Below are 22,685 nucleotides of genomic sequence, written 5' to 3' on the forward strand. Positions count from 1 at the left end.
ATGCTGTGCACATCCGCCGGGCCGAAGAAAGAAGATGCGGCCGCGACGGAGAGATCAAGCCGCGAAGAAGGAAAGATCCGGAGCGTGCGTAGAGGTGAGTAATTGCTATTTTCAGCCCTCATGTCCGCGGGGCAAGAGGGACCCGCTACGGATTCTCCATGGAGAATCTGTAGCGGGCCTGATTTTCCCCGTGGACATGAGGCCTAAAGGCGTCGGCCGTCTTCTAATAAATGCCTCTCAGCTGTCATAAACAAACATTTTGCCCCATCTCTGAATGTGCAGAGAAAAGGCCACAACACTTACCCATGTGCTGTGATATAGCATTAATGACAAGTCATCAATTTTTAAGTCCTGAAAACCACTTTAACTGACATTGGTCATGGAATGACATTGGGATTTTCTAGGCATTGCAGCTCTTGGGGCAACCATGCAATTCCCGAAGCCTTGTGCATGGGTTCTATTGGAATAAGAATAAGAACTCTGCACAAGACCCTTAGGACGTCGTACTGTTGCATCAGTTACTGACTGTCCGGCTTGTCCTCCGTGTCTATCCAAGACCTAATATTTGATTAAGAACAAATCATAAGGAACGTTTCATCAAACAGATTGTATTTACTTGTCTATTACTAATCTTTTAGAACTATGCAGTATACGGCCGTGTTCATTGTTTTGTACTTATCAATTATTCCCCGACTTTCCACCCCGAAGGGTCTTTTCTCAGGAGCAGTATGTCTAATGAACACCACGTCCTTTCCGTTCTTTAAAAGTGACGCTCTGTTTGTAATGCTAAGCAAATATACGGCTGGTGTGAAATATGCAATGGAGCAAGAATACCTACACAGATTCAATAATAAAGCAGAGCACCATGAAGATGATGATACAAATCACTCTGTCTCTTCAATCGAGGATGATTTCGTGACTGCGTTTGAACATTTGGATGAAGAGGAACCTACAAGTACAAATGACAGCCAAGGTACTTTACTATTACATAACTTTAAGACATAACTTTCCCATTACTTATGACATTCCACTGGTTTCTACTAATACATTGCACACTAGTGTATTCTTAATTTCAGAACTGTGGATTTTGAGATCTGTTTATGAGAAATATCTTGTCTTGTATCTCTGCCTTAATGATGACGATGCACAAGTCTTCACATCCTCACACAACGTGCCTATAAATGCAATTTGTGTCCAACAAATCACTATCAAAGTCTTTATGATTGCAATATTTGTTTACACTGTTAACTTAAAATTTTCCGCTTATAGAATACGCCTTCTTATAATGTTATTTACTAGGAAATTTAGAAATTATACTGGTTAAAATATGTCTTATGCCTTCAAGTCATTGTACAGAATGGCTGGTTTGTTCCAGAAACAGTGGCACACCTGTCCATAGGTGATGTGTGGTATTGCAGTGCCTGTATAAGATGCTTTTAATTTTTTTTTTCTTATAGAGGGGAACAAGGGATCGCCCCTAAACTGGCCATACACATTAGATGCATATCAACCAAACTCACCAAGTGATTTAATGTGTATGGGAGCCTCCCAACTCTTCGCTAGGGAAAGATGAGATAAAGATCAGGCATTTGAGTTTCAACTTGTTTTTCTAAAAAGTGGACACAGTCTAAGTACATTCCCCCATGCGGGTGTCTGTCTGTAGGTCTGGCTGTCTTCAGTTGACTTATTGTTCTCATAGTTACCATTTGTTCTCTAGGTGAACATACTATTGTTGCATAAATCTGGAATATTACAGGAAGTTACAGACACAATGCGTATTGCTTACTGTGTTCAGATACATTAGTACCTGAGTCTTGAGTAGCTGATGGTGCTTGTATAATTCCATGTCAGTGTGGCTAACTGCAGAAACCCAAAGAAGAAAACATCCAGCACTCGAAACAGACTATGTAAAACGAACAGCTTTATCCCATGTTGATTAAAGTAAAGTTACAATTCAGGAACTGTTGCTTCTCCAAACATCCTGTATCCTACATGTTCTAAGCCAAAAGAGGTTCTTACTTATGGCAAGGGATATGAAATAATAAACTATATTAGTAATACAGTAGTTCATATGTGTTGCCTTAAGTAAGAACCTCTTCTGGTTTCAAACATGTAGGAAATGGGATGTTCTGAATTTTAACTTCATTTTTTAACCCCTGAACGACCACCCATACTTCTTGAGATGGCACTGCATTGGAAGCCCGGTACGGGTTTCCCATGCAGGGGGAGGCGGTGCTCGACTGTCGGATGTTGTGAACCGAAGATACCACGGCATGTAAAAGGCTGACAGAGGAAGGGGGCTTCCTCTTTTACCCATCGGCACCTAGAAGCTTGAATATAGACTCCAGGTCTTCCAGTTATGGTGGCCCATTAGCTTTAGCCTCTGGCTGAGCTTCATAGCCACTTTTATACACTACTATACTGAAGTTCGTAATGACAAAGAGAAAAGAGTTAGTACATTATTAAACCTGCACAGTGCACACCATGCAAAACATGGCGTAAATAGCTAATTTTGTATATCTTGCCTTATAAAACACAGAGTTAGAAAGTGATCAAAATGTTGCATGGAACAACAAACGGTAGCATTAAAAGGTACAACTTAACCCGCAAAAAAAAACCTTCACACAGCATCGTTAACAAAGGCAGGAAAATGTTAGGAGTCTTTTGAATGCAGCGATAAACAAAAAAATGAATAATTTTTTTGTGAAAAAGTTGCAAAAAAACCTATATAAATTTGGTATTGACATAATTTAATTTTGCAGGCCAGTACGATTAACATATCATTTATACTGCGTGATGAATGCAGTTAAAAATAAAAACCTGCCAGAATTGCAGATTTTATCAATCTTGCCTCTATAAAAAAAAAAAAGATTAAAAAGCAATCAAAATGTTATGTGTTCCCTAAAATCCTCATAGAGCTCCATCAGGGGAAAAAGAAAAATGCTATGGTTCTTGGAATGCGGTGACACGAAAAGAAATAAAAAAAAAAAAAGTATTTTTTTTGTGTACATAAATAGCAAACCAACAATAAAACTTTATAAACGTTCTATCCCCGGGATCGTGCTAACCCAGAGTATCTCATCACATTATTAATTCACACTGAATGCTGTAAAAATGTAATCCAAAAAACAAATGTTAGGAATTGTTTATTTTTTCCCCCAATCCCTCTAAAAAACAATGAAAGTTTTACAATACATGATGTGTACCCAAAAATGTTGCCATTAAACAATACAACTTGTCCTGCAATAAAACATTCCCTCATATGGCTTTGTCGAGGGAAAAATTAAAAAGTTATGGCTCCTGGAATTTGACAATGAAAAAAAACTGAAAAATTGGTCTTTCATTTAGGCGAAAACAGGCTTTGCCACTTAATTGGCATGGAAGAAATCTTTTGGTTTAATACACATCCGGTTTAAGTGCTGGTCTTCTTCTTTGGATTTCTACAGGAAGTTTGCCGCCATGTTTTTCTTATTAATTCAGTTTATTATTCACTTTGATAGCATTAGAATTTATTTAAACCTGTTTCCAATCTCCTTTCATTCTAGGATTTGGATGGGAAGCTGTGAAAAATCAACGTGATGCTTCCTCCCAAACTCAACCTACTCATTGTCTAGACATTGGTGGATCGAAAATCATATTCAGCTCAGTGCGTCGTCGATCGTCTATCAAGTCTGCAGTTCTAATGGGTTTCTTAGGACTTCCAGAGATGTCATCTTCTGTTAAAAATACAGTGACCACATCAATGTGTAACACCTGGACACAGAGAAATGTTTCTACCCATGAGAAAATCATATTTTCCCCATCACCCGTGGAAACCTCTGAATCGGAATGTTCAAGTCCGAGCCCTATCATTTTCTTAGATGAAGAGGGTTACCAGAAGAGCTTAAGGGCAAAGCTTAATCTGCCAAAGATCCCTGTTGGCAAAGATGGCATTGAGGATTCTGACTCTGAATTAAGTGAATTCTTTGATAGTTTTGATAGATTCGATGAACCAGAAACATCACTAGAAGACCATTTTCAAAATAAGCAGAAAACTATTCTAGCCAGCCCACCCAAAAAACGAAAATGTACCAAAGGAAACATAAGTACAGTTTGCATGAATCCACAAAAGTTTAAATTTGATCTCCCTATGCTTTCAGCCAGCGTCAAAAAGCCTACTCCTCGTAAAGCAGAATCTCCTTTCAGTAGTATGAATGATGTACCAGACTCCCCTCGTCCAACAAAGACATGTTCTGAAGATAATGGTAATTTGTTTAGTCCTATTCGATCATCTGCTTTTAGCCCTCCTGGAGTTCCCTCTGGAATAGAGTCTACATCTCATTTAGTTAGCCATAGTGATGCTCCTTCATTTAAGGACAATTCTTACGACAGATTAAGTCAATATGCCAACCAGGTGTGTAATGACATGCTTGACACTGTCATAAATACCAAGCTGCCCTCCAACATTGTAAGAAAAGAGCAAGAAAAAACTCCAAAACTAAAACGTAGATCTCATGGCAAAGAGTTGGAACGAAAGTCAAAGTCAAAGCACAAATGCATTAAGGGAGGCATTCAGAAATTTGCTGCAGACCTGGTAGAAAAGAGTTTAGGCAATGCATTTAAAGACTTGCAGAGAGGTGTTTCATCTTGCACTAGCGCACTGTGCCATCTAGCTGCAAGGCTAACATCATATGTTTTCCAAATGGCATTCTGTGAAATTGGACGGAGACAGGCATTCTCCATTAAGAAACGAGCCATTAATAGCCTGGCAAATCTCATGGTGAGTGAAGTTATTACAAGTGCTCTACAAGAGCTCCGATATATAAAGAAGCAGATGGTTACCAATGTAGTCACCCGTTTTGCTGCAGACCTTGCTGAGGAGCTTGTTTTCGAAGGAATTATGGAAGTGTGTCAGTTTTCCCACCCACCAACTCCAAGTGTTTCTTACTGCCAGACATTTGATTATGAAGATGTAGTAGTCAGTTCGTATGCTAGAGACTTATCAGAATCTGTCATTCAGGAGGCTTTTATTGAGCTTTCTCAAGTGAATGTAGGTTTCACACCAGAAGCTGCTATAAGTGTTTCAATGGATAACCTCAAATATGTAAGCTCTGAAGGTATGATGCAGGCAAGTCCATCGTCGCCCATATTTCCTGATCCTAAAACTCCAGACGTTTTACCTGTAGCACAGAAGGCTAAAAGAGACTACACTGTTCAGTACGCTTTGTTCTTTACATCTGGTCTTATGAGTTCTGTGCCTGTGCCTGTAGCCGCTAAGGTTTTGAGCCAACAACCAATATCAAGTGATCAAAAGGATATCTTGGCAAGCAAAAATTTGTGTGCAGACAATGTAAAAAGTTATCATATTTCTTCAAAAGGCATTGCTGATATGTCCTCTGACAAAAAGATTATACTTGGCAATAGCCAGCAAGATGGAAATGGAGTTAAACCTTTCTCTGTAACTATGGTAGATATGATTGTAAATGAAGCATATGATGTCATCAAGTCAGCAAAAACTGTGGATGATTATGCCGAAATGATGACCAAAAAAGTAATTGGCGTGCCTTTTCAGGAGCCTTCATTAGATGGAAGTATATCCCAAAATCACATTGAAGACTCAAGCAAGGCTATATTTAAATGTTCTATAGGTAAAGGCACACAAACCTCTCCAAACAAATTAGAAGAAATGAAATCCAGCAATTTGCTTGACCACAATAAAAATCTGAAACCAGAAACCGAAATGCTTTATTACACTCCAAAATTTTCAGAACCGCAAAAGAGGATTTTTAGATGTCCTCCTTTAGTGGAATATGCCACTCCAAGCCCATCCATTACTGCTAAGCAGCTGGAACAGGATTACAAGTGTGACTCTACAGAGAAGCTTCCCTTAGGCACTTGTTCAGGAACATCAAATTCTTCATATAATAAAACGGATACAGAAACTATAACTTCCAGAAGAAATGTACATAGTACTAACGGATCAGACCCGTCATTGTTTGGTCTGCACAGTTGTCTCCCTCATATTAACAGTTTTTCTTCAGTAATGTGTAGTTGTGGTGATGACTTCTTTGTTGAAGAAAAGAATAATCAAAAATCCTCTGTGTCTGCACTGCCTGGTACACCACCTCCAACACCTTTGACAACTTATGACATAAGTCCAGAAAGGAGTATGCGAAAGCTTAACAAAAGACTAAAAGGACAATTGGCCAAAGAGTTCTATCCGGCCACCCCACCTTCTACCCCTCGTTTGTCTGTACATGAACATGATAATGGTAAGAAAGATGATTTTATGCTTAGGCTCATGAGATCGCTGTCCGAAGAAGTTGAAAGCTCTAGCAGTGATGATAGTTCTGAAGAACTTGAGGTATCGGAAGAAACTTGTAGATATGCAGACTACTTATCCAGTAATATAATATCCGTTGCCACTGACATGGCTGCTTACTCATTAGATGATGACTCTTCTCAGAGTGCGACACCAAGAAACCTGTCGCAGTTAAGTGTTTTGAGTGATAAGTGGGGTTACCCTGCCTATATGAGAAATATTACAGAAGATCTTTTGGATACTTTGTGTAAATATGCCAACGATGTTGCCGGTGAAGTCATCAGTGAGGCAAAGGAAACCATTGGAAGTAGGAAGAACTCTCTATGTGATGTAGAGTTTTCGAATTCTCAAATATCTGGCAAAGATTCTCATCAGAAAGAAAGGACCTTTAAATATGTAGGTATGAGTTATAAAGCATCTGATCCTACCACTCTTTCGCTGCCTCACAGTAACTGTGGTATTGGCTTGACTTCGAAGTACCCTAGCTGTGAAAGTGTAACCGAAGAATACGCCGATCACCTTATCAGAGTGCTAAAGATGGAAGGAGGGAATAGTGAGTTAATCTTAGACCAGTATGCTAGCAGATTAGTTTATGGAGCTATGAAGTCTGGCCTCCAGCAGGCCTCGAAAACTGTCAAAGTTAAACCTAACAGGAAGATTGTGCCTAGAGCGAAGTCCGATGCCAGTGCTAGCAAAGACATTCTTAGATTATTGAATAGGACCCACCATTCAGAGAAGGACAAACGTAGACAAAGTAACGTGACCCTTCATTCGTTTACTGAGGATTCAGTACAGAAACCTGAATTTACTGGACTACTTCATTTTGCAGAGTCCCTTGCACAGACTATAACATGTGATGTAAGAAGAAAGCTCAAAATGTCTGCTGCATCTCTTCCAAAATCCCTGACAGACTCTTGTCTCTACTCGAAATCCAAGAACGATTATGTTGTTGGTGATCTCATGAAATCCTCGTTTCCCAGGCCGTTACTTCCCCTGCCTCATAAACTCTATCACAGCACCAGCAGTTTAAATGATCACGGTCTTAATGATGGTATTCTGAAAGCTATTGAGCAGTATGCTTGTAAAGTCGTAGACCGAACCATGGAAGTTAGCATGGAAGCAGCCAGGCTGCAAGCTATGGAGAATAAGAAGAAAGTCGATAAGGGTCCTCAAGCTGGAAAACTAAGCCATTCTTATGGGGCTGCATGCAGACTATGTAGTGCAATAGAGCAGCATGGCAGCTCTGTATCGTCTTGCCATTTCTTGCTGGGACATGATAGCTCCAGGAAAAGTAAACCATGCTCTAAGTCCAGGCAAAATGTTTGTCAAAAATCCAGATTTTTTCATCTTAACATCCCTAAAATCCACATTGACCTTGAGAAAAGATCTATGTTTGCTGATAAAATAGTAAGTGCAGCACTTGAGAAAGCAGAACGTGAGCTGAGCAACACAAGCCTGGGAGCTGACAGTGGCATTGGACACAATGGCATAAGCTTTGCTGAAAGTCTTACTGCAGAAATCATGGTGTCCGCTTTGAAGAATATCGGGCATGTCAATATAAGGTAAGAAGGCACGATAACTGGTTCTACTAGGGTGAATGTTTTTGAAAACCTATATATACGTGTTGGGATTATAAAGCGGGACAAGTTGAGTGAAAAAATATATCCAAATGTCAAAATATGAAATGGCCAGTATCAGCAACAACTCCAAATAATAATAATTGCTTTTCGAGAACCACTGAGTCTACTGTAAAATCGGAAAGCATTCCTTTAACATTTTAAAGGAGCACTCCGAGAAAAACGTATACACTGTGCCTAGTGCAGGGCCTCCGGGGCGCAAGAGTTCCTAGGACACCAAAGAGAAAGCCTTCTATGCTCTGCACCCCCCAGGCTCTGCATTTGGCATAGTTTATCAGTTGTGCCTGGAGTGGCACTCATGAGCTGCCATAGGGAACTTATTGGATGCTCTTTTAGTAACCATGATCAAACCATACATGTTGCAGTATCCTACTATATTGCAATATCCCTAATATCAAAACCATTCCAGACAGTAATTATTCAACCCCACCATCCTGCTTTTTAAAGAGATTATTCTGCATTATAGAGACTAATTCTTTCTAGCTCAGTATCTATAAAGCCAGATATTAGTGACTTAATTTATCTTGGATTTGTATAATTAAACTCTCCTATATGCCTGTGCTTAGTTCTATTGGCAAAGATGGCTTCCAGTCGGTGGACTCGGTGACGAGTCAGCATACCAGTGCCAGTGTGGGTGATGACAGCACCGGCAGCTGGTCAAATCTGAGCTTTGAAGATGAACACCAAGATGAATGCAGCAGTTTTCTTCATCTTAGTGACAGGTAAGTGACATTCCCCATATGGGGGGTATAACATTTGTAAAAGGTGTATTCACCTGTTGTACATCATTATATGTAGGTATAATCTGCAAAAGAGAGAGTGGCAGCATTACGAATCATGTGCTGATACTAGTTGTTGCCTGTATTATAGTCCAGAGCTGCATTCTATTGGAAGACCGTTTTCACAATGCCTGGTGTAAGGACTACTTTTTACATTGGACCAATTAGGAGTGCTGGGAGGTTTCTGATCTGCATGGTGCGGCTCTGGACTGTAATACTACAACTGGCAAACTGAATGGTTTTCACTGATCAGCAGCAAAATAATTTGAGCTCAAGCGACCCATACCACAGAACATAATGATGAATGATATCCGGGTGGTAGTACAGCTGCTATTCCAAGGGGCACCATTTTTGTTAGCATTCTCTCTTATACTAACCATGATAATAACCTGACCAGAGCAGATTTTCCTCAGGAAGTAAACCGTGAAGCCTGTTGTTTGAAGTGAACCAGTCACCAGATTCATGCTGCCAAACCCAGGGGCAGAATGAACTTGGGGCAGATATGCCCATTTGGCTAATATGTTTTATTCGGAAATTCTGCTGCATTTCAGAAAAAAGCATCCTTGGAACTCCATGTCAAAAAGGTGGTCCGCACCAGGCCTATACACAGGTAGGAAGAGCGGCTGTCCTGAGGATGCGGGCAGGGAGAGCTTGGCCTCTTTGACTCAAAAGCTCAGAGACCTGAGCGCCATATCAAACCTCTAAATATGTCAGAATGAAATCTATATGTACCAAATGAGTATATCTGTCCCAGGTTTTATGCTGCCGGTGGTTCGGGTAGTATAAATCTGGTGACAGGGTCACTTTATTCAGAGATCTTGAAAACAATTAGGAATTAATACAGAGTCTATCAGAAAAATGTGCATTTTATAATGCTCTACTAGAAATATTTTATTTGCTTAAATCATAAAGCCCATTTGCAATGCTTGATAAAGGTCTGATATTGACTCATAGGCTATCTACTCTTCCAGTAGGTGGAGCTGAGATGGATTATCCCATAGCTCATTTGCATGGCTTTCTTCCAGGGAGCATTGTCCGGCCTATAAGACATCATTCACCCCTGTAGTGCATTGCACAAGAGGAAACACAAGACATTAGTTCAAATTTATCTTTTAGGTTAAGCTACAATATAATTAAAGGGGTTGTCTCGCGGCAAGCATCAACATTTTAAATTACCCCATTCCCCCTGTCACCCCCCCTGGCATAAAATGGCAAATTAAAGCGGTTTTTAAACCGCTTGCTACTCACCGATCCGACGAAATAAGGAGTTTAAAAAATCTTCTCCCTAAGATGGCCGCCGGTCCTTTCCCAGGGATGCACTGCGGTTTTCTCCCATGGTGCACCGCGGGTCTTCTCCCATGGTGCACCATGGGCTCTGTGCGTTCCATTGCCGATTCCAGCCTCCTGATTGGCTGGAATCGGCACACGTGACGGGGCGGAGCTACGATGACGATGCAGTGACCAGCTCTCCGGCACGAGCGGCCCCATTCACCAGGCAGAAGACCGCACAGCGCAAGCGCGTCTAAAAACGCCAGAAGACATCGGAATTAGACGGCACCATGGAGACGGGGACGCTAGCAACGGAGCAGGTAAGTGAATAACTTCTGTATGGCTCATATTTAATACACGATGTACATTACAAAGTGCATTAATATGGCCATACAGAAGTGTATAACCCCACTTGCTTTCGCGAGACAACCCCTTTAATTAAACCTGTTTCCACTCTGCAACATAATGGTTTGGGCTAACATTCCGTACCATGGCGTGCAGTTGCATGAATGATGCAGACTAGAGACTGTCCCTGTGCCATTAGCAGCAGGGTACAGGCTGTAATATACAACAAACCCCACTGCAATGACCAGGATCAGAGGTCACTTTTATCCCAGCCATTTTGAAAGCTTTATAATGACCTCAGCATCTAAGGATCTTAACAAAGGGAGCAGGCTGTTCATCAGCATGATTGTAGGGTCCTGATGAGTCGTTACGGCAGCCGGGGGTCTACTAAAGGCCTCCAATCCTGCCATAGCTATATACCTATTAGGTGTAATTGCCTATCTGTTTATTATGGACTGGCAGTAACGATCAGTTATACTGAATATACCATAGTAGCCATGAAATGATTGAATTGCCTATTGAGATTAAGAAATAATCCAATATTTTTTTTTGTATATTTTTATTAAACTTTTCCAAGATCTCCATCAATATATAACATATGAAGTTAAGATAGTTGCCTCTATAAGATTATGGTAATATCCATGCTTGTTGTCGCTTTGTGCGGTTGGTTGGATCAGGAATGATATAATAAAGATGCTTGTAGCTGGTTCAGTAATCTGGTTAAGGCTCAGGTTAAGGTTGGAGGTATGGTAGGTAGATGTGGAATCCCCCTCCCCCCCCCCCCCCTAGCCACAGACGAATATTTAGAACTCCCTAAAGGGGTGATTCCCCTAATCCCAGTTCTTCCTGAAACAAGCATGTATAATAGAAGCAATTTTTGACCCTGTCCCTAATTCCATGTGGCAGCATTTGGATAACGCTCCCCCAGGTCATGAAAAAGGATTGTTCCATTCTCTCGTTAAAAAAGTGATGATTCAGCCCAGTCCATTTGGAATAGAAACGCCAATGTATCCAGAAATAGTTTGAAAGGAGGTGCTGTTAGTTGCAATCACATCTGCAAAATGGCCTTCAGACCCGCAGCCGCTATGAAGTGTGCGTGCCCCCACTGAGGAATGATATATGTTGGGGTCTAAGTAACCAAAAATAATCCGATACATTTTAACAAAGTTTATTATAATAACTTCATTATAATGTGTTTTTCTTTTGTTAAAGTGTTATGAACATACAGATATGATTGAGCTATCATTATAATGACCCATAAAGTTTACCCTTTATTTAACTCATGGTCATTACTGTGAAAGCAAAACAAGCAAAAAAACATCAGAATTGCTTTGATTGATTCCCCAAAAAACAGAAAAGTAAAAAAAAAATGTTTATGGCTGATAAAATAAAAACTATTTTCAGAGAGGACTTCCTGAACCAATGATGTGACAGGGGGTGTGTCTCTGACTACCTCAGATTGGGCACAGTAGCTAAACCATAGTCACAGATCACAGCTCTGTCCTAACATCTCCTTAATAGCTAGCAGGTCATCCTCCCGGGTAGGTACTTACATCCGGAATTGAAGGCTGCTTTAAGCGTTCATTTTATTGTCGGTGCTTTAAATAAATACACTGTTGCTGCACTTTGTGATTTGTGTGTTTTGCATCGAACCTATGATTGAGCCAATATTGTCTTCTCCTGGTAGTAATGGTAACAGCAGTAGCTGGAGCAGTCTGGGATTGGAGGGAGACATTTGTGAAGAGAATTTATCCTTCCCACCATCGGACAGGTTGGTTTAGTTAGAAGCATGCAAATAGGTTCTTGCTTTCTGGAATATGCATGAAATCTCCTCCTCCTGGTATCTGGTGCATGTGTCCTCTCTCCTGGGGAATAGTGTGCATGCTTTCCTCTTAGTAGCTAATTATCCCATAGTCTGCTTCTAGAATAAACATGTGTATTGCTGGTGGGCATTGATGTACGCCGCAGTGTTCTCTTCTCGTGACCCTCAGCGATCTAGCGCTCACTATTTATTTACACGCTGGCAACAATGACGTTTTGTACTGCCGTATCCAATCAGGAAGCAAAGCAATCGTGTGACGCACTCATGGCTGCCATCACCGAACGGTGGTCACTGTGGCCGGTGATTGGCTGTAAGTGGTTACATGTTACCCACATGTGAGCAAGCACTGAATCACAGGGCAACAATACTAAATTTATATGGGTGGGGGGGGGGGGGGGGGTTAACGTGTTTTGTTTGTTTGTTTGGTTTTTTTTTATTTATATCACCACATTCCAAGAGCCACAACAACGGAGCTGTATGAGGGCTCGTTTTTGGAGGGGGGCAGGATTAACCAATTTCTAACTAAGAAAAAATGTAAGGAAAAACATGGATATATTAAAACTTCAGTCTTTTTATGACACTTTATTGGAAATTGGATTTAGAACATTTATTACTTCCACAAGGGGCCTTGGACATCACTTGATCACTTACATAATACACCGCACTACGGCCTGTCACTAGTGTGACCGGTAGTCCCTCCGAGTACAAACCCATTCAGTGCACAGACCCATTCAAATGAATGGGATGTATTTTATTCAGAACTGCCATGCATGCGCCTGTACCCTTACAGGGGATGTGCCACATACAGTATTGGTTATTGTTACATCTGGCCAGTAATGATTAACAGTTTTTGTATTTACAGGTATTAAAAAGGTTTCTACCCCCAAGTATTCTAGAAATAATGCTAGAAAGAGAATCACCAAGTGGTGCCATTTTTTTTTATTTTTTTTTAAAATTTTATTGAAATATTTTCAAAATAACCAGTACAAATATATAACATAATATTACACCACAGAGATCTTGCTGGACAAGTAGTAGTATATCAGGAACAAGGTGTGCAATGGAGCAATAAAGAAGTACCTAGCCGACCAGGTGCGCTACCTTGTGTCTGCCGCTGTCATTGTTCTACTTGTCTGCTCCCCTGCATAGAAACAAGGCCGAGCACCTTGGAACATTTACTGAGATGCCGGGATGCAGAGAGGCTCTTCAATAGAAACAGCAGGTGGAACTTTTCTAAAATTAAAAGGAAAAAAATGTTTCCGTCCCCTAGGTAATCGGGACCAATTAGTATAAATACAAAAACTACTGATAGTTATAGGTTGGATATAACTATAAATAATATTTTTCATGGGACGACCCCTTTGAACTTTGTAAACAGCGATATTGGTGACCAAAAATATAACCGCTCCGCTCACACGCTTCTGACCCACTAGGGTCCGTATTCATAGCTGGAGTGGCAATAACCGCTTGTAGACTAAATAGCCACATACCTGTGTACTATCTACTCCATGAAATATTAAAAAACATAACCGCACTTAATGTTAGGTCTAACTTAATTTGAACATTAAGGCTGCCCGTCCACGGGTGTTGCGCTTTAATGCCGCAGATTTTTGCCGCCACGGGAGAACACTGAAGTCACTGCATTTTTTCCAGGAGAACCTATCATAATGCTAGGTAATCGCATGCTGTGATTTTTACACGCGAGCGGAAAATCGGTATGGATTTCCCACTTGTGTACATCGGGACGGCGTTTTCCATAGTTATCCTATGGAAAGCGTTTCAAACCTAATCCGCGTGCGATTTATCGCCGCGGATCACTCTATGAAATATCGCTCGTGTATAGCCAGCCTAAGGCCTCATTTCCATGGATGCACAGCAGATTGTAAGCTCCCATAGAGATGAATAGAGCCACATCTACACGTGATCCGTGGTAAAGTGGAGCATGCTGCGATTTATTATCCGCGCGTTGCATCCGCAAATCAAATAAAAACAAATCCGCAGGTATTAAATGAAGTGCGAACGTCCAGTGTTTCCTTATGGACAGCTTGATTTGCGGCTCTCATGAGTGGGTGCCACACGCATATTTTGCAAATCAAATCCGCCCGTGGACATTGGGCCTTTGTCTCTTCAGGTTAGTCAAACTTCAAAGATCCAGTGTTAATGTTGGCTACTAATCACTCAAAGGGACTACATTTTAGTCAAACGTGTTTTCAATACGAGCGGATTGTGCAGACCTCACTTACCATTTGGTGGGCATTAGTTTCACAATGGGAGTCAGTGTGTTATACTTTATTGGTACACTTCCAATGTCCTCACTACATGGGCTGTGCTCACCTTCGGGTAGAAGTTATTCAGTGACTTCTCTTTAGAATTAATACCTATTCTGGAGCTATTAGTAATGCAGAAGTTGAGACTGGGATGGATCTTGAAACCTGATCCGCTTCACTTGTTTTGTGTTTTGTTTTTAAATTGACGATTTTGCATGAGTAACTTGTTGAAACTGATTTTGTCAGATATTTTTGATCAGTTAATCATTTTTTGCTTCCTGAAACTTAGTGATGGCACAGAAGATAAAGATGAAGACCCCAAAGTATCTGCAGAAGGTAATTTATGTTGTAGTACATACTATTACAATCAGCATATATACTGCCTCTGACATCTGAGTTTCTGATGCAAGAAACCATGATAGAAGTTGGAGGGACTGCCCACTGTAGTTTGGTTATACACTATGGAGATTACAGAATCCAACTAAAGCAACATACAATGTCAATGTAGAATACTTAGCTTGATCGTGGGGAAAATTAAAAAAAGACCTCAACAACTTGGCATACATAAATTCCATTAAGTAGACTGCAAATAGGGATAACAGAGCTGGACTACTTGGGTCTGCTGGAAACCAGTAAGCTGGAGCACAGAAGGAAATGCTATAAATATAGTGTGCATAAAATAGTGATAAAAACCTGTGAGTTCGATAATTTTGTACCTCTACGCCCTTGAATATGGTGTACGTTTTGCCATAATGTAAAAAGAATGTACTTGTCGGTTTGTCATAGAGGCTGCCAGCGCCTCCCTAGATTAGATCCTGCAGGAAGTAATAGAAGTCATTCTTCATAGTCTTTATATCGTGGTCTGACTTTGGCTCAAAAAAACTGCAACAAAAACTCCAGTGACATTTTAGAAAAAAACTGTGTAAAACTAGACTGTAAGTGATCTTTTAGGTCTGTAGGTGGTTTCCATTAGCATCACACAAAAGGGTTCGGGGTTCTTAAGGCCACTCTCACACAGCAGCGTGGCAAAGCGCCGCGATTTTACTTACGTTTTTGGCCGCAACTCCCTAAGGCTAACAGTGGGGTTTAGCACACTTCATCATTGAGGTGCGGCAAACACAAATAATAGAACAGACTCTGCCTGAAAATTGTGGTGGTGAAAAACGCTGCGATCAAGCGCACGTCTTTGAGGTTCCCATTGAAATGAATGGGAGCGTTATCCCGCAGCGTTCTAAACACCGCTGTAGATGCGGAAAAAAGCGCCTGTGTGAGAGCAGCCTTAGAGGAGTCAAAGTTTAGACTGTTCCTCCACAAAAGTTAGGGTCCTTTTAGACAGAGCAACTTGCTTTGGTAGACAAGTGCAAATCACCGAGATCTGTACAATCGTTCATCACCATCGATCTCTCATTGATTGCCTGTAGGGAGATGTAAGGCCGACCAGTAAACACACTTCTATGCTCATCTCAGCGAGGCGATGATTGTTTGCTCGCTGGTTTTACATGACCTACTGACTGGGCGAAAGAACGTTTTGAAGAACGTTCTTTCCTAGAGATGAGCGAGTATACTCGCTAAGGCACTACTCGCTCGAGTAATGTGCCTTAGCCGAGTATCTCCCCGCTCGTCTCTAAAGATTCGGGGGCCGCCGCAGCTGACAGGTGAGTTGCGGCGGGGAGCGGGGCAGAGCGGGCGGGAGAGAGGGAGAAAGAGATCTCCCCTCCGTTCCTCCCTGCTCTCCCCCACAGCTCCCCGCCCCGCGGCGGCACCCAAATCTTTCGGGACGAGCGGGGAGATACTCGGCTAAGGCACATTACTCGAGCGAGTAGTGCCTTAGCGAGTATACTCGCTCATCCCTATTCTTTCCCAATGATCGAGCGCTATGAAAAGTCCTTTAGTAATTTACTTCCAGCACAGCTACTAATTTCATATAGTTTTTCTTATTATTGGCCAACTTGCTTTGGATTTATGATCATTTTGACAGATATGTAGAATGATGGGGGAAAAAATGGAATATAATGGACAACCAGAATTGTTTTTTCAAATAGCCACTTTGCTAAAGGAGTGTTAAACTGATTGATTACTTTTGTGTATATACAAATCGTCTCTGTAATTGTGTTCTAGCTGTAAGCAGGCAGTGCAAGATCCTACACATCAGGAATGTGGACATGGGACAAAGCACGGTGGAGTCACAGCTCAGGACAATGCTACAGTGGATCGCTGCCTCAGAGTCTGGCATTTCTGAGATCCACTTTCTCGACCATACCAAGCAAGACCTATTGCCTGTAAGTTGCTATATGCAGCCTTTATTACTGGGTACAGTAGACTTTTTCTGAAAACCATGATGTAGAGGAGGAACTCGCACTTATTTGCTGGATTTATCCATACATTAGATGCTGTGTAGAGCATAAACATTGACTGTAGAGTATATCTGCTCTTCTGTGCCTAGCCAGTTTCATTAATACCCTACAAGTGTCTCTCACATGGGTAGCCATCCACTCAAACCATCAGCAGAGGTTGAACCACTCGTAGAAAGTCAACTTACAATCTGATACATTGTCTTCCTATTCAGGCATGTACCAGGGGCAGTGAATTAAATTCAGACTTGTACATTTGGTCAGAGTGGATCACAAGTGCAATTCTACAAATAGATCTTTTCTGCCATTTTTTTTACAAATTCCTCTATAGCTTTTAGAGTCATGAGACCCAACATACATATACTTATGTGTAGACTATGGCATGTCATGGTTGATGGTCAAAAACATTTCTCATGTAATCTTTACCTAATTTCTGACCCTACATTTTACTGGCCCTTCTCTACACATACAGATGTGCAGAATTACAAACTCAGACATGCTTCAACTCTTGGCCTGGTTTCATATTACTTTTTGTGAAACCAGCGCTGGTTCTGTCCTCCGTGCAGAAAACTGCATGGGGTTCAGAAACCAGAACGGGACTGTGAATGTGAGGCAGAGACCTCTTTGGTTTCAGTTCCGGTCAGGCTTTACCCAGGATAGAAAAACGCTGTGCTCAGCAGTTTTCTATCCCGTGTAAACACCTGACAGGGATAGTAACTGAGCTTGAGGAAGGCCATCACGGCCGAAACGTCGCTTTTCATGTGATGGGGCAATAAAGGACTTTTTTGCACTATTTACATCCGCATATGCTGCCATTTACTCTATTACAGGGATAGTAACTGTGAGACGGAGACCAACTCACATATTCTACCCTCCGGTGCCGTCCTGCTTTCCGTCCCCATGCAGTTTATTCCATGGAGATCGAAACTCAAGACGCAACCACCAAGTAGTGTGAAATCAGCTTTTTTGTGATTTCACAATGTGTTTTCTGTGTTTTTTTTTTTCCTTTGAAACCTACTACGTTACTGTACCCGTATCTGAATTTTTGTGATGCACAACAAATTGCGTAGTGCCAGACTCGGCTCTGCTACACAACCCTTTTATGGGTAGTGAACGTAAACCGGGCTTATTACAAGAACATAAAACATTATTAGATGATATTGCTTGCAGGCAACGCACAGTATGTGAAATACTAATTCCAAAATATACAAGATATTTTGGTTTAAGGCGGAGCTGTGCCCACAAAAACCACTTTCTGCCACAATAGGAAAATCCACATCAATAATTAGGCTTGGGTTACTATGTGTGGTATTAGGGTGCGGTAACAAACCTATTACTACCTTCTGCAAAATTTCCTGTTTTTACCCTATTTTTTTTTTTTTAAACCCACAAACCACTAGATTGTTAGGGCTTCTATGTCAAAATATTTATCTTGTCCATTAAAACACACATTCTGTCGAGGAGAAGACCTAGGTTAGCCTGACGTTGAGTATAAGATGGATTTTCATGGCTGGGATCCAGTTGTGAAATCATTCCAATATTTCTTCTTGCAGCTTTTCAGACACATTCGAGAAAAAGGCTGGAAAATTGGTGACCTCTTGCAAGCTGTACTACACTACTGTGACACGTCGGCTACGTCCTCCGATATACCCAGTCCTCTGTATGGCTGGCTTCTGGAATATTGTTAACAGGCACTTTATTTCTGGAGGGACAGATGTGAATCGATCTGCAAATTGGTTATTTTAACTTCAGTTACTATACTGTAGCTTTGCATTGTGAAATACTGTATCTGTATGTCCAAACCTCTCCTTCTATACATGAAGCATATCTATGTGGTCAGTACCAAGACATCTTGATTTTGAGTACCTGTAGTGTTCTTGGCATAAAGTGAAGAGACGTTTCTATAGCACTTGTATCGGTTTGAGGACGCTGTTCTTGTGTCACATATCTGTATCTGACGATTGCTTCTAGATTATTTTTTTTTTACACAAACTTTAAAGTCACACCAAGTGAAGTTAGACTGCTACGTTATCACTTGCACAGCACACAGACATTGTGAGACACGTGATTGTATCATTTCTCAGCACTTCTTTCTACAATGTAATGTATTTGATTTGTATCACATAACTCTATTCACAGCTTTATCACAAAACTGACTCAGCAGCAGAACGGGCATCAGAACTGACACAAACTAACATGGGAAAGTATTGTAAATGTTAAGTAGTCACCTGGCTGTTAGGGTCAGCCCTTAGTTGTCACATCACTTCTTGGTTCTGACCTGACTGTTTGCACGAAGGTATGGAGGACGGATGAGCAGCTGCGAAAGAGTGTCTGTAAGATGAGAAGCAACCTTATTTAATTCCAGATGGACAGAAGCCATGAAAATCCTGCAACAAGTAGAGCAAGTTGGGGATTTCAAAATCCGCATAGTCACTCTATTCCACTGTGGAAGTGACATGTCGCTGCTTCCATGCTTCAATGCAATTTTCCGCATTGGAATTCCACATACGGATTTTGCCCATTGACAGGGCAAGTTATGTGCACAGATCCGCATTAAAGGGGTGTAATTCATCGTGGAGAATTCTGCATCTAATTCCGCAGTGCAAACATGTGCTAAGTGCATGGTTTGGTAAAACCCAATTCACTTACGTTGCACTGCAACTTGCTGGGACGTTTCAGTGTGAAATCCGAGCCTGAAATTCTGTGATGTGTGAACTCACCCTTAAATCAGTGCTTCTCAACCTGTAAAGGCTTCTGCAGACAGGCACATTTGCGCATGCAAATTTGCTCACACAAACCACTGAGAATAGAACCCATTCATTTTAATGGGGTCTCTTACATTATGCATTTTTTTGCACAAAAAAAAAAAAAGCGACATGCTGTTTTTGTCCGCTTTTGCACATTCAAGGCAACATAGGAGTCTATAGAGCTGCACAAATGCGCATCCGATCTGCACACCCAAGGCGTGCACTGAGCTGCATGATTTCATGGGGAAATCTAGAACACCCTAGACTAATTAGACTGCACAGCCTGTTTAATCATGACGTGGGTGTGTCCTGCGCCAATGTGAATGTGCCTGGCCGCACAGAAAAGTACAGTAAAATGCACTAATACATCCGCGATAGTGCAGCCTTCACAGCGCAATTATGTCACACTATCACAAGCTTATCTGCACCTATACTCGTGTGCATGAGCCCTAAGGTAGGTCTCACAGGCCAAATTTAAGTAGAGCTGGAGCAGGTTTTTGGGGAAGTGATTTTTAAGGCCACTCTAACACACACCTGCGTTTCAAACACTATTTTGATCGCCATGTTTTAACGCACTCTATCATTGTGATGGGTTGCATTAAACGCGAAAATGCACAAAAATAGAGCAGCCAACACTCGAAAATCGCAACGTTCAAAATGTCATGTTCAGGTCTGCGAGGCGCCATTGAAACGCTGCGGTAAAAAGCACCAGTGTGAGAGCGGCCATAACACTTTCCAATCCACTGTATGACCTCTGAAGACATTATGATTTAAGGCTGTGCAGCTCCGATGTTGGAAGACATCCGTTGGGGTTCTCTTACTGTATATTGCCAGCCTCTCTGCTGTCGGAGCCTATCCAACGTGTCACCTCATGCAGTACTGGCTTTAGCTAGCATATAGCGTCATTGTATAACAGCAGAAAATTAGTAAGCCCCATAGGAAAACCAGGATAGAAATTGGATTAGAAAGGGTTAAAACACTCTCACACACTGGAACATTCAGCACTGCGCTGCAGAATATTCCACTGTTAAAATCGACACCATAATTTTGCATGTTAGATGTGGATTTTGGTTGAAGTCTTCAGCAGTGTTTTGCAGAATCTTCCAGTATGGGTGTCGGCATCCCGAGGGATATAACAGGATCCGTAAAACTGCTTTCATACAAAAATAGCAACATACGTTTTCATAAGATGTGCGAGTTATTGCGTCTCAACTCCATTGAAGTGAATTTGGCTGAGTCTCAACACACAATCAATAGACGGGTGCGGTGCTGGTTTGTGGAAGAGAGCCGCCATGTTGTTTCATCCCTTTCTCTGGCCGCACCAGCAAAATAATGCACTTTTTTCCCCTCATTTTTAATACTATATTGGTTTTAGGAACACTTTTTATTTTGATAAGGACACGGTTGTCGTCGTATTCAAACAGGTGGGACCCCGGTAGAAATAAGCTTAGAAGCGCTATGCTAGAGACTGCCAGCTGATCCTGTGGAAATCAACAAAATGCATCAGCGGAATGTCTCTGGCCGTCTTAAGCTTGAATTCATCTCTGTAGCATCACTACAACAGGGATGTCACAACCAACTACACGATATCATTCAGGGCTCCGGTAATTGAGGACGATTAATTACTAGAGATGAGCGAACCTACTCGGCCACGCCCCTTTTCCGCCTGAGTACTGCGATTTTCGAGTACTTCCGTATTTGGGTGAAAAGATTCGAGGGGCGCCGTGGGTGAGTGGGGGGTTGCAGCGGGGAGTGGGGGGGGGGGGAGAGGGAGAGAGAGAGGGCTCCCCCCTGTTCCCCGCTGCTACCCCCCGCTCCGCCACGCCGCCCCCCGAATCTTTTCACCCGAGTACGGAAGTACTCGAAAATCGCGGTGCTCGATCGAGTAATTACTCGAAAGGAGTACGTTCGCTCATCTCTATTAATTACCTTTCCATCTTGCACACAAGTGCTGCTAATGAAGACCCTGCGCAATAGTCCTGTACTAAAAATGGCGCCACCTGATGTATATTTGTGATATCCAACCAACCTACACTGTGGATATTGAAAGAAAAAAATGTGAGCTGACATGTTCTGTGTAGAAAGATATCGGGTAAGTATCTCCCATTTGCTTTTTCTATTTTCGAAAAGGCCAATTATATATATTTACGTCTGAACAATTTTGGCGGTCACGGTCCTTTTGTGCAGAACAATTATCGTTCATAAAAAGTCATTTGTGCGAATTTGAACAATAATCGCTCGGTGTAAACATGGCCGACAATTGAATGACTAACGATTATTAATTCGCTTATCTTTGTTATACTTTTTATGCAGGCATAAAAATCATTTGCTTGTAACGTGTAAACAGCGATTGTTCACATTCACTGTACCAAAGAATGTGAATGACTGAACGCTTAAGCAAATGAAGACCGTATTGTCTGAACGAGTGAACCTCGTCATCGGTTGCTCTTTTGAACGATTTCTCGCTCTGTGTAAAAGGACTCTAAAGGCCCGTTTAGACACAGCAACTATCGCTCAAAAAAATGTCTTGTGAGCGATAATGGTTGTGTGCATTTACAGCGCAAGGTGATCACTCAAACGTTGAGCGATCACCTTGCGCTCTGAGCGGGGGATGCAGAAGACAAGCAGGGCCGCTTGTCTTCTGCATCCAGCTGTTCTCTGCTCGGAGCGCCCGGCTATTATACAGCCGAGGGCTCCGAGCGGGGTATGCAGAACACAGCTGGAGCCCTGTGTTCTTCATACCCTGACTGTTAACGGAGCACTCAGCTGGTATACAGTTGTGCACACCGTATGGAGTATGAAGAACACAGCTGGACTGCTCTGTTCTTCATACCCCGCCCTGTGTTCAGGGAGCGGGATACAGCTGAAACAATAGTATCAGCTGTATCCCGCTGTGAATTCCTAATAACTGATCGCTGATCTTTCAGCATGCTGAAAAACAACGATCAGCGACAGCTTAATTATACTGCACAATGTCAGTGCAGTTACACACAACGATTATTGCTCAAAAATGGCTTTTGAGCGAATTTTGAGCGACAATCCTTGTGTCTAAATGGGCCTATAGTATCAGTGACTACACCTACTCCGAGGGAAATTGAACACTTTGCTTATCGCATCATTTATTCAGGCTGCTACTTGCTCTCCACACTGAAGATCTGCCTATATAG

General features: G+C 41.7%; 1 protein-coding gene across 1 annotated transcript in view; it reads left to right on the forward strand.

The window, feature by feature from the left end:
• The window catches only part of AKAP11 (A-kinase anchoring protein 11), a 47,275-nt gene extending 26,029 nt beyond the window's left edge, over positions 1 to 21,246 (forward strand). The window contains exons 6-12 of the mRNA XM_066581681.1: positions 709 to 973; positions 3,546 to 7,863; positions 8,505 to 8,660; positions 12,019 to 12,102; positions 14,710 to 14,756; positions 16,539 to 16,699; positions 18,325 to 21,246. Coding sequence (XP_066437778.1) covers positions 709 to 973; positions 3,546 to 7,863; positions 8,505 to 8,660; positions 12,019 to 12,102; positions 14,710 to 14,756; positions 16,539 to 16,699; positions 18,325 to 18,459 — 5,166 coding nt within the window. The 3' untranslated portion in view covers positions 18,460 to 21,246. The remainder of the gene's footprint in view (positions 1 to 708; positions 974 to 3,545; positions 7,864 to 8,504; positions 8,661 to 12,018; positions 12,103 to 14,709; positions 14,757 to 16,538; positions 16,700 to 18,324) is intronic.
• Positions 21,247 to 22,685: the final 1,439 nt, after the last annotated feature.

Source organism: Eleutherodactylus coqui, chromosome 1 (genome assembly GCF_035609145.1).
Source record: "Eleutherodactylus coqui strain aEleCoq1 chromosome 1, aEleCoq1.hap1, whole genome shotgun sequence".
In the NCBI taxonomy this organism is placed as follows: Eukaryota; Metazoa; Chordata; class Amphibia; order Anura; family Eleutherodactylidae; genus Eleutherodactylus; species Eleutherodactylus coqui.